The sequence below is a fragment of the Nansenia antarctica genome, assembly GCF_963989245.1.
Source record: "Nansenia antarctica genome assembly, chromosome: 2".
NCBI lineage: Eukaryota > Metazoa > Chordata > Actinopteri > Argentiniformes > Microstomatidae > Nansenia > Nansenia antarctica.
In genome coordinates this window covers 14970280-14982219 of record NC_137675.1, presented here as the reverse complement: position 1 = coordinate 14982219, position 11940 = coordinate 14970280, and the positions used below count along the sequence as shown (strand labels likewise).

Here is an 11940-nt window from a genome sequence, read left to right as displayed (position 1 = left end):
GATAGGGACTGCGGAGTGTTATTGGTTTAGGGAAGGGGAGGGAAGGGTGGGGGGCGAGAGTGGGGGGATTGAGGACAGGAGAGAAAAGAAAAAAAACAAAACAAATGCTGACCCACAGTACAGTCCGCTCTCTCAGAACCTAATGAGCTGACCCTTGACTTTTTTTTCTTTTTTTTTTCGGTCCTGAAATACGCCGCAGGACAAAAACGAGAGAACGCGTAAGAGAGGGAACAGGCAATCCGACCTGGCAATGTTCATCCGACCTGTTCATCATTTTCAATTCAAAATGTCTATGAGAGACTCACTATGTTTCTTTCACAGCAACGTCAGCAGAAGAAGGCCTTGAGCCCGCACAGAGAGGTAAGCCAGACAGAAAGCTACTTTCTCGGCTTCCTGTGAGGCTTTTCTCAGGGCTCGTCGGGGGGTCAAACAGCGTGGAGTCGTGGACGTCTTCTCCACGGTTCCCACACTGAGCTTTTTATCCACCCCGTACAGGAGGAGCGCTTTGTATCGGCACGGTCTTTCTTTTATTGGCTGGCCGGGATTCACGGTTGCCAATAGCAACGCCAATTTTGTGGGGATGGAGGGGTAGGTTTATCTCGGTTTGGTTTGTTTTGGAACGCGCTATAATTCTGCATGGAGTCGAGCGGAGCGGACAGGAGAGGAGGGGAAGGGAGGGGAGGGGGGCCTCAGGTCCTGAGGTGTGTTTGCAGAAAGAGGGGCCTTTCATTTCAGAACATCCTGTGCAAACAAGCCTGTCCCACACACACACAGACACACACACACAGACACACACACACACACACACACACACACACACACATTGTACACACACTGAGATACATGTTCAATCATCTGCTGGGTATGAAATTACTCATACTAGCATCAACAACACTCCCAGAGGAAGTACGACTCAGAAGAAGTGGTACAAATGTCCTAACTCTTCAGTGTGTAACTAATGACTCAGAACTGTCATGTTCTTCGTGCAGTGAAAAGGAATCCTCATTTATCCCCCGAAAGATGTTTAATGGCCCACGCCAGCCGGTTTTGATTCCTGGATTTTCTTAGAAGAAAAAAAAAAAATACTCAAAGAATGGAAACACAGAGTGAGGCATTCGCGGAGCTATTTGGGAAAGTAACGCAATTCTCAATAAAATGTGTTGAAAGGTTTGTTTGACTCCATAGCCAGCGAAGGGGGATAAGAGGGTCGTATTTGACTCTGGCCGCTGACTTTACAAAACAGGCTAGCCACGTCATGCTTTGGGAGCTCTGAGCTTCATGAAATGTCATACATCTGTTGTGCTTCATATTCACGGCATGTGGGGAATTGTTCTAGACAGGAGATGAGAATAGAAAATAGAGAATAATATTATGTAGCGCCCAAAATACACATACTTACTCTGACCTGAATCATTGAGCAGCACCAGAATGTCATTATATCAGCAAAAAACAAATGACTAATACAATGACTAATGCTGGCCTTTAACGATATTAGGCTTCAATGCTGTCACAATGTAACTGTGCGGTAGAAAAGGGACCCACGGAGCATTGAGACCATCACCAGCCAGCATTAGGCTTCTTTCTCTCTCTCTCTTCCTTGCTCTCTATGTGTCATTTTGTATCCCTCTCTCTCACCCTTGCTGACACTACCTTCATCTCTCCATTTCTCTCCACCTCTCTCCCTTCCTCTCTCAAAGTGGAGGGGACACATGGTCTGACGGACAGGCTGCTTAGCTAGTGTCAGTGGGCACCCGTGGGTAGGTCAGAGGGCTCCGGAGAGCCACCCACACAGCCAGAGCACTGCCAGGGGTCTGCCCCCCCCCCCCCGCCCATCTCTGCTGGTGACCACTTTAACACGCCACACCATGCTGCTAGATAGAGTTATACACTATGAAAGACTTTAGGTCACAAACTGCAGAATGAAACACTAGTCATTTTATTGTCATTGCTAGCAAAAGAGAGTCAGCGGGGTAGCAAATTGACATTAAATTCCGGTGAACGAGACAATCACCTCGGGCCCCATCAGAATACATTTACGTAAGCAGCCGCTCGGATCCACTTTCGGTAGCAATCATCACGGTGACGTCTGTCTCCCACAATTAAAAGGGTCGACGCCAGTTCCGTTCACCTTCTGCAGTTTGTGACGTACGGACTTCCATCGCATAATGTAACAGAGAGTGCCAGCTTTAAGAAATAACACCAATTTCAGGGAGTGAGGGGACACACATAGAACTATATAAACATCCTTTACAGTGGCCTACAGTTTACCTCTTCACTACTATGGTGTCCACTCCTCCCTGGTTAGCCGGGGCGAAGTAGCGGATGCTGACGTCTAATTAAACGCCCCGGCCCCCCCCGAGACCAGACAAAGTGGTTCAAGCCTGTGTGCCTCGGGGGCCTTTGCTGCTGGAGGTGATTTACCAATGTGAGGTTGAAATTATCCGAGTGACACAATAGCTCAACTGTGTCAGAACGGAGGGGGGGGTAGGGGGAGTAAGGTGGTGGGGGGGGGGGGGTCGGGGGTGTTATTCCTAGAGGGGGGAAATGGACCGCGGACGGATGCTTAGCTAGTCGCTGGCTAAATATAGCATCACAGAGGAGGTGCAATGCAGGGCTAGTGTCACCCGTGGGTGGCTGTTTGCCTCAGCAGTGTATTATGACATTATGTGTGTTCTTTTGTGCGGGGGGTTTTTGCCCACCAAAGGCTTGTCTTTTCGGCCGAGGATAAGCTCGTAACATGGGAATGGTAGTTGCCACGGTGACGCACTGCACTACTCAAAAATTGCCCTTTTCACTTTGGGATCTCGGCGAGGGTTTGAGGGGTTGCATTGCTTTGCTTCTCTTTTTTTTTGCTTTTTGCTTTTCCAAGAAGTCGGTACAAAGTCTTCATTACTGGTGATCCCATGTTGGACGTGGCACGTACTGTAGGCCTAGTAGCACAATTTCTAAATTTACCAGCAGTCTGGGTTTATAGCCTACTTAGAAAAACCCAAGTTATTATGTCCAAATCCACATACTGTACATAACACTCTCCCAGACAGGCCTAATGCTACTGAGCCCCGGAAATTAGCAAAGTAGCCTCCCTAACTCCCTCCCTCCCTCTCTATTTCTCACTCCCCCAAAGGCAAGCATCTGCTGCCCCATTTCGCTCCCGTTTCTTACGAAGGCTCAGGAAACTGAAACAACAAAAACAACGTTAAAAAGCGACGCCAAGAGAGGATACAGGCTATCCATCCCACGGACACCCTATGTATGTGGCCCCTTTTCACTCACCCAGACCAGACCCTGGCCTCGCTAGTCCTAGCTAAGCTATACTTAGCCGATGTTAACGCAGGCACGCTGCCTGACGCCGATGCAAACAAACAGCATCTCTGTCGGCAATGGGGGGGTGGGGGGGAGTGGGAGAGAGGGGGGAAAACCCTGTGGCAAAGGCAGAGATATGCTTGGTCTGAGGGTAGAACAATATATTCAATATATCCGACACGGAGGCGAGAGTAGGTCACTCTGAAGTAATCTCCGCAATTGTGTGGGATGTCTTTTTCTGTTGTGGTTGTTTTTTTGTGAGAAAACAACTACCAATTGCAGAACAAAGGGAGGGGAAGAGATGGGGTAGTGAAAGAATAGTATAGTGGAGGGTTTTTTTCAGTAACACAAACTTCCAGTAACTGACAAATACGCCTTGACATAAAACAAACACAACTCGTAGTGATAACCATCTCTTGCGCATCATACTCCAGGAGCTAGACACACATCTTTACGAGAACAGAACCCTACGTGTGGTATGAAAACAAGTGTTAGTCTAGGTCAATTTGGTTTCTCTGAGCGAACGCCTGATGCCACAGTATGGGCATGCATGGCTGTGTCTTCTGTCTGTTTGTGTCTCTATTTGCCGACAGGCCATCTCTGAAAACAGAGTTGGGGAACTCCCTCTCTGCAAATATAGTGACTGAAATGAGACACCTGTGAGTCAGAGGTCATTCTACTAACTCACCTCCATGGAGTGAGAGTACAGTGAGAGTACAGTGAGAGTACAGTGAGAGTACAGTGAGAGTACAGTGGCCACATGCTAGAACCTTTGATATCCTATGTGTCATTGATGTAGAACTATTAACTAAATACATTTACATTTACATTTTACATTCATTTTACAAGTCATTTAGCAGGCACTTTTATCCAAAGCGACTTACTAATTATACGTCATTGTAAATAAAGGCCTGCGACCTACGACTGAACCACAGTGGTGCTGATATTCAGTATAACAGCACTCACTCTCCTGTGATATTGCTTAAAGAGCAATAGCTACCTCATATTCCTCAGCTAGCAGTTAGCTACCTCATATTCCAAGTTGTGTGAGCCAGAACTAGGCCTATGCTAGCAATCACATGTGCAACTTCATAGGAGAAGCAAGTGAATATAAAAATGACTAAATAAATTATTTAAGAGTAAGCAGCATGTTAAGTCATTTTGTCACAGGGATGGAATATTTGGCTTCTCAGCTACACAAATAGGGAGAACATTTTTCTGACACGTCTTCGGGGCTCAAAACTCACACAACTTTCTCTGTCTGTTCTCTTTTACGCTGATGCACATGCTCCTACACACACGCACGCGCACACACACGTGTACACGCACACACACAAACACACACGCACGCACACACACGCACACACACTCTTGTGTACTCCTCCCTTAAACACATCTGAAGTCTGCCTCTCATCACACACACACGCACACACTCCTCCCATCTCAAGCTACGTCCTCTCTCATCCACCCAGCTCTGGCGTGGTGTCACCCAGCTACCGTCTGAAGTTCGTCTGCGGCTTCTGCTTCGTGTCTCGTGGCTCTTGTGACTATCAAAACAGCCTGTTTTTTTTCAAAAAGCCCCTCTCTCTCTCTCTCTCCGAGACATTTAAACCTCACTGTGAATCACCCGGGCCAGACAGTTTGTTTACATGGCTATACTCCCCCGTTATGAGAGACATCACCTTCGCCTGAGAGCCTTTACTCGTGCGTTTTTTCCATTGAGTCAGAGGCATACATACCTTCCAATGGCGAAAAAAAGGGAAAGTGGGGGACCTAACCAGAACACTGAGATCACTCTGAGGGTAGTGTCTCTATGTAATGTGCCGTAGTATAGCACAGACTATATACACAGAATGCGTGTTGTAACAAAGATTTTTATCTTTCAAAAATGGCTGATGATATCAATGACACCACCTCACCTCAATGGATGGAGTAGTAGCAGTATGTGTCTGGTATGTCTGGTATGACAGTGTTTTTTTTTTTTTTTTACTGACTCATGCCGACTTGCTCAAGCGAGAAACCGTGTAAGAACAAGATAGGCAGAGGTGCTTTCCAGGGGAAGATGCTTATCAGCTTGTTCAGGAAACAGCAGGGGAGAGCAGCCCAAATCGCCTTATCTTCCAGTGTCTATGACAAGGGATGACTTCAAAGAAGTCATTACGGTATCTCAGCAAATGGTAACTCACAACGACACACGTTTCATCACTCACCGTTTAGACTCATTTTGAGAGAGGGTAGATGGTAACTAGCCATAGCAGTCCAGACCGCTCTGCTGATGAAGGATGCTAGTGAGACTGTGTGGTTCACAAACAGGAGCTTTATTTTTCGCTGCAGCAACAAACACAATTCATGGCCTTATACCACTGTTTTGCTGTAATCCTGATCTTATCTGGACACTTCATCACTCAATATCTTTGGCATGAAGCATGTAGGCCTACTCTTCACTCACGCACACAGCTGGGCCAGTAACAGGGGGAAAAAAATACTCAGTAACTGTGAGTGGAAAAGAAAATATCACACCACCAAAAAAAAAAAAACTACTCTGTTTTTTTTTAGCAATAATACAATAAATTCTGTGTTACTATGAGGGAAAAAAATAATCTCCCATAAATGTTTTCCCTCTCCCATGTCCCCTAAGTGTCCCAATTGTTCCCCCAATAAATGCAATTAAGCAATTGAAATAGCCTAGCAAGTTAGGGCACGTAATTCTGCATCATTACAATGGTGTTCATGTTAAAAAACTGAATAGAGTAACCGTTAGCACAATGTCAGAATCTCAATAATCAATCTCAATAATGTCAGCACAACAATTATAAGAACAAGCATCGGGTTTGCGGGCGCACAAAAAAATATTTCGCAGGCGCAGAGTGCATGTGCTTCACCTCTGCTTCTACCACCTAAGCCAAGAAAAACCCTCATCTCATTCTGAAACGATTTCTTCAAAGCGAAGAAGTGACATTGAAGGGCCAGTAATTGCATATCGTTCATGACCCCCCTAGGTAATAGATACCACCTCACCTCACTTCACCTCCCCAGACACTGCCACACAGGCCTGACTGAGGAAGGGATACACCACTGATAAACTGGATCAGCACAGTAACCTCACTGTAGAATAGTGTTCAGTTTGTCACAGAGTTTTGGATCACCACTGTTCCGTGTTCTATGGGCCGGGGGGTGTCTTAGCCATGCATGCCAGTGCATGGAACCCGACGCGGTGGAGAGGGAACGCATATCCATATCCACACGCTTTCCTGCCCCTGACATACTTGCAAGGATAAGAGCTTGTTAATCCTGAGGTAAGATGAATGGCGGCACTGTGTGAGCGGAGAAGGAGGGTGGAGGGGAGTGGAGGGGAAGAGTGTACCGGGCTCAACGCAACTCAGCACAAAGACTAGCTCAGTGCTCCCTCTCTCACACATGGGGAAATGGAGGAAAATGCATATGCTTGTGTTCCGTGCAAAACCCTTATATCATCTAATACCTTATGTAAAGGGGCACGTTTTCCAAATAAAAGGGACGTTTCGATATTTGATGAAATATTCTTCATTAATCGGTCGGGGCTGTCACATCATCTTTGTGATCCGTCTTCTGTTATGCGTGCATGGTATGGATGTTGGGAGAGATGAAAAAACTGGATATAGCCAGAACTTCAACATCAAAGGTTGCGGAGATAAATGCTAAGGACTAAGAGCATGTCAAACGGAGGATGTCTGGATGTTGCTACTGTAGATTGAAGTCTAAACTTAAGTGCAGTTGTTCCTTTGCACTGTCCCATCTGTTTTGGCTCAGAGAAGTGAGGCACTAAGAGCGATGAGTGGTTTTCAATATCACCTGAAAGCATTAGCTGGGACTTTGGAACTTTTGTGAGTTATCCAAATGGTCATTGAAGTGGCCAGGCAATGAGCATTGCAGCATTCTAGTGCACACAAAAACGATACAGCATGTCATGTAAAACATGGTCTTAAATCATCAAGAAAATCCAATTTGGTTCAAGACCAGCGCCTGTCTGGGTTATTTTATTACTAAATAATCGTGAATGAGGGATTGAGGCTTCATTTGAACCCATTCTCGTCCTTTAAAGTAATCTACGTCTTTACTGTATATATCTAAACACAAAACAAACCAAAGAGTAAATTGAGATAAAACAAATCTCCCGTTCTTGGATTTTTTTAAGGGAGAATACATTTAAATGATGTCCTGGTATGAACTTTTATTAGTACATGTGTTAAGCATTTAAAAGCATGCAAACAAGTTTTCACCCATACAGTATATCTGAAGGATAGATCTGCGGAATCAGGATAGCATAATAGTATACACTGTAAATCAGACACTTATTATGTATTGACCCCACAGATCCAGGACATGTAGGCCTAATTTCATAAAGCCCAGCTGCCTCTCAATGTGGCTGTATTCATACGCTTCAGATTCCATAAGCATTATGAATCATTCAGGTGGTGTGCCTCAAGGTATTATACTCAGCCCATTGCACATGTTGTCCTAGCCACTGAAGTACCGTTCCTGACCTCTCTGAAAGGTCTTACTGTAAGTTACAATAACTAATCAATCCTAAATTAGAATAGCTGATTTAAATTAATTGATTAATTGACTTTCAGCACCCATTCATCTCGTACCGTAGGGACATTTTTTGGCGTGTTTTGGTGTTCATGATGGTTTTCTCTGAGGAATGACTCATCAGGGCTCTGTTTAAACATTTGTTTCTCTCTAAGTCCCCGCTGACAGTCACTTCATTCATACCCAGAGGAATTCTAATCTCTTCTGACAAACGAAAAGGTCATTACAAAGAGACAGGCGATAAACCAACACAACACATGCAGAGCCCCAAGTATACCGTCACTGGAGCTGAACAGGTGACATTATGTAATAAACTTGAAAAATTGCCTACGCAAATGTTATAAGTGCATAGACGACACAAATATGTATGTTATATTATGACCACTTTGTCCTTGATGGTTATCAAAGCCACTCATTATAATATATCTGCAGGTTTTGACAAATGTCATGATACAAATTAGTATTACAATCACAACATTCATGGTTGTCGACTTCTCAATGAGAAATGCTCCGGGGCAAAAACATTACATAACATGCTAATGTATAGTACAAACATACAGTTTGTCTAAATATAGCACCAACATCTGGTCATGTTAGACCTGATTACACATAAAATACCCTGAAGAAATCTCTGAATAAACGCTCAAACTGATGAATCACCACTTCCCCTGAACATCAATTGCTGCAGATGAATTGACAACACATACAGTAAATGTAAACATACAGGATCAGACTACTACACTACCACAGTATGATTAATCCGAACCTCTTAATGATTTAATGTAAGGTAGAGGGGGTTGGGGGTTGGGGGTTCAGTCTCCTCAGTCTCCTCTATGTTTCTCCTCTCCTCTCTTGCTCATTGTCCCCCGGGGCTGAAAGAAATCATTCACTAAGTTTCCAACCAGTCATCCGCATAGTCGGAAAGCTGCGTGTTTCTGTGAAGAGATTAAGCCTCTGCATCCTAAAATCCTCCATCAGAGTGAGTCAACACTTTTACTAAACTAAATTAAAATGTTCTTCATTTACATTTTCTTTTTTTCATTCCTCGTTTTAGCCTTGCACTGATAAAAGAACAGCCCGTCCCGACAGACTCTTTCTGAGTTACAGCCCTGTTTAACTGAAGATGTAGGGTCATCTCTGAGCTGTGTGACCCCCATGGTGGTCACAGACATAATTATTTAACCCCATTGACCCCAGTAGCATGGGCAGAGGCACTCACTCGTGCTTTTTGCCGAGAAAATTTACGATGGGTTTCTAAATAGGCGTCCAGACCTTTTACAGCTGCATGATATGGGTCACCCTCCTCCCCTTGTCTGATGACCCCCAAAGTGATGACATCATTGAGAAAGAATACAGTGATGCTTCAAGAGTCCATCATTCTTGTTTAGTTGATGACAAGCTTCTGGCTCAGAAAATAAAGGTAACAGGCTTCTCATTTAAGCCGTTCTACCAGTGGAGGCTGGTGGAGGTAGAATCAGAGGATGGGCTCATTGTAATGCATTGAATGAAACGGGGAATGGTATGAAACATGTTCCTCTACCAGCCTCCCCTGAGCTCTACTATCATCTAAATGTGCCCATTTACAGTATCAGAAATGAATAAGCTACTGCGTGGCAAACATCAGTGGAACAATGAGGATGAATATGATCAGTCTGACAGTTTCAAGGAAAGTGAAACAGCAATGTGGCCCCCAATTTAAGAGCAACATCTGCTGACCCCCTCCCCCCACCTCCACACACACACACACACACACACACACACACACACACACACACACACACGTACAGACAAACACACTCACACACACGCCACACCCCACCCCCTCCCCTCCGTGCGCTGGTGCTCAGAACCCTGCACTCGTCACCGCTTCCTTCCCCTCAGCTCAGAGAGACAGAGATAACACCAGTCACACGCGGGAAATCAAATGCAGCTGGTCAACAAAACCCAGAGCTTGACAGAGACCAGAGATACAACAGCACTGTGACAGAGAGACTCTTTCCTGCTCTACTGACCCTGACGGCCTAACAAAAACCATACAGTAGTAATCCATCAATCTTGACCCTTGGTCTGGTTTGGAGACTGAGAGTAACAGTTTGGGATCATCTACTGTACATTTGGGCACAATGCCGTTTCTAACATAAGCCTGGAGTGTATGCGCTGGGAGAGCTCTTGCAAAAATGTGTTAATAATTCACATGATATGAGTCACAGCGTGAGGGTTATTCAAATGCAAAATTTGCTGTGGAAATGGAACAGAAAAGTAGTACTCGTCCTTAGAGTCCTTAGAGTTAACTATAGATGAGGTACTTGTGCATATGATTATGAAATATAATACACTGTATTATATTATGTAGGCTATGCATGTATGTACTGTACGTCTGTTACCCATCCATGGTTGACCCTGTGTTAGACTGTGTTAGAGTCCTAGATAGCACATCCACTTCATGTGAGGCTGATGCTGACTGGGCTGGAAATAGCTGTTAGACATTACATAGCCTGTTACATAGCCCATGTTATCATAATGGTTTGATTGAAACTATCATGTATGGCCTAAGTAAGAAAATATTGATCAGTATATAAATATCACACTCTATTGGAAGACCAACAACATATCTGAATTATACTTTTTTAATAATCAATTATCATATTTGAATGCGCCCATATTTGAATCAAACACTGATGATATGTGTGTGTTTTCTCCAATCATTTCAAATATTAAAGATCTATCACGGTAGAACTCCGCATCTCAGCGAGTGACTGATCAACAGGTGTGTGGACATGAGTTTTCGACCGGTGACAAAAACCGACTGCGCAAGACTACCTACATACCTATCATGCAAATTATGAAAATATAAACTTACACAAACGCGTGGTAGATGAACGCCCAGGCTCGCGGTCTCTCCAGCACGTTGTACAGTAGGTTTTGGAGCCTCCGGTAACGCACGTTTCTCCGGCCGCTCTGAGCGCTGTAGATGAGCGGCTTTCCAAGCAGGCTGAGGCGGGCTCCTTGCTTCCCCCGCAGGCTCTCCGAACCCCCGGCACCTGTGGCGCTGGAGGCTGACAGCAAGCCGTCTCCCGAGTTATTCATCATCCTCCGTCCGGACTCCACATCCTTCGAGCCGTAGCCCTCTGCGCGGTGACCCGGCGAGGTTTTCATCCAGAGCCCGGTGCCGCCGCCTTCATCTCCGCTGTGGTTGCGGGGCATGGCATCACCAGGGCGGGCATGAAGTGCGTGTTGTTGTTGGGCTCCTGGGTCATGCGTGTCTGTCTGGCTTGGAGGCAGGCGCGGTGTGGTGTGAGCTCTGTGGACGGCAGATTAAATGTGCGAAATGCAGTTCCAGCTCCTTGGAGTTAAAAATGAAACCATCATCAAAGCCAAGGCAGCACGCTGTTTTACCCGTCTCTCTTTGACCGCCCTCTTTGCTCGCATCAGCCGTCACACCGCTCCACTGACGGGTTTTCCACAACTGTGCAAAGCGCGTAAATGCGGTTTCCACTGTGGCGCGTTTCTACAGTAGGCGCGTCTTGAGGTCTGGCTCCACAAACATGTTACTATCCTAGGTAGTTAACGGGATAATGTAGAGGACACGAGCTGGGGAACGCACTCTTCTCGCATGGAATTGCATATATATAAACAGGAAGTGCATGTACTACCCGATGAATTGTGAAACAGACTTTTTGGTGTGAGGAACCTGTTGCTTCCAAAAAATGTCCGCGCGGCGATGGCTGCGCATCCAATGCTGTAACGCACACCACGATACTATCCCGATTGAAGCATTTGACACTGGTTATTGCTGAAAATACTAGTGTATTCAATGTTTTTGCATTTTAGAATGCACTCTCGCTTGGAAACGTGTAAGCGAAGCGCAGCCAGGCACGGATTGGGTGGTGATTGAGATGGTTATCAGTGTCAATTGACCACTAGAAAGGCCAGTCGCACTGAAAACCGCGCTTTTATTCCGTTGGCCCTCAATTTCCCTTTAGGCAAAAACTATGCAAATATTTGAAGGCAGCGCTCATGTAATTTGATTTCCTGATAAAGGGCAGAATTACGAGAGGGCTTTTA

The 11940-nt window shown here is 45.3% G+C and overlaps 1 protein-coding gene across 1 annotated transcript in view; it reads right to left on the bottom strand.

The window, feature by feature from the left end:
• Window positions 1–11079, bottom strand: part of LOC308176049 (potassium voltage-gated channel subfamily KQT member 5-like) — a gene marked incomplete at both ends in the record, with an annotated part of 110638 nt that extends 99559 nt beyond the window's left edge. The window contains one exon of the mRNA XM_080550644.1: window positions 10736–11079. Within this exon, the coding sequence (XP_080406770.1) occupies window positions 10736–11079 (344 nt within the window). The remainder of the gene's footprint in view (window positions 1–10735) is intronic.
• Window positions 11080–11940: the final 861 nt, after the last annotated feature.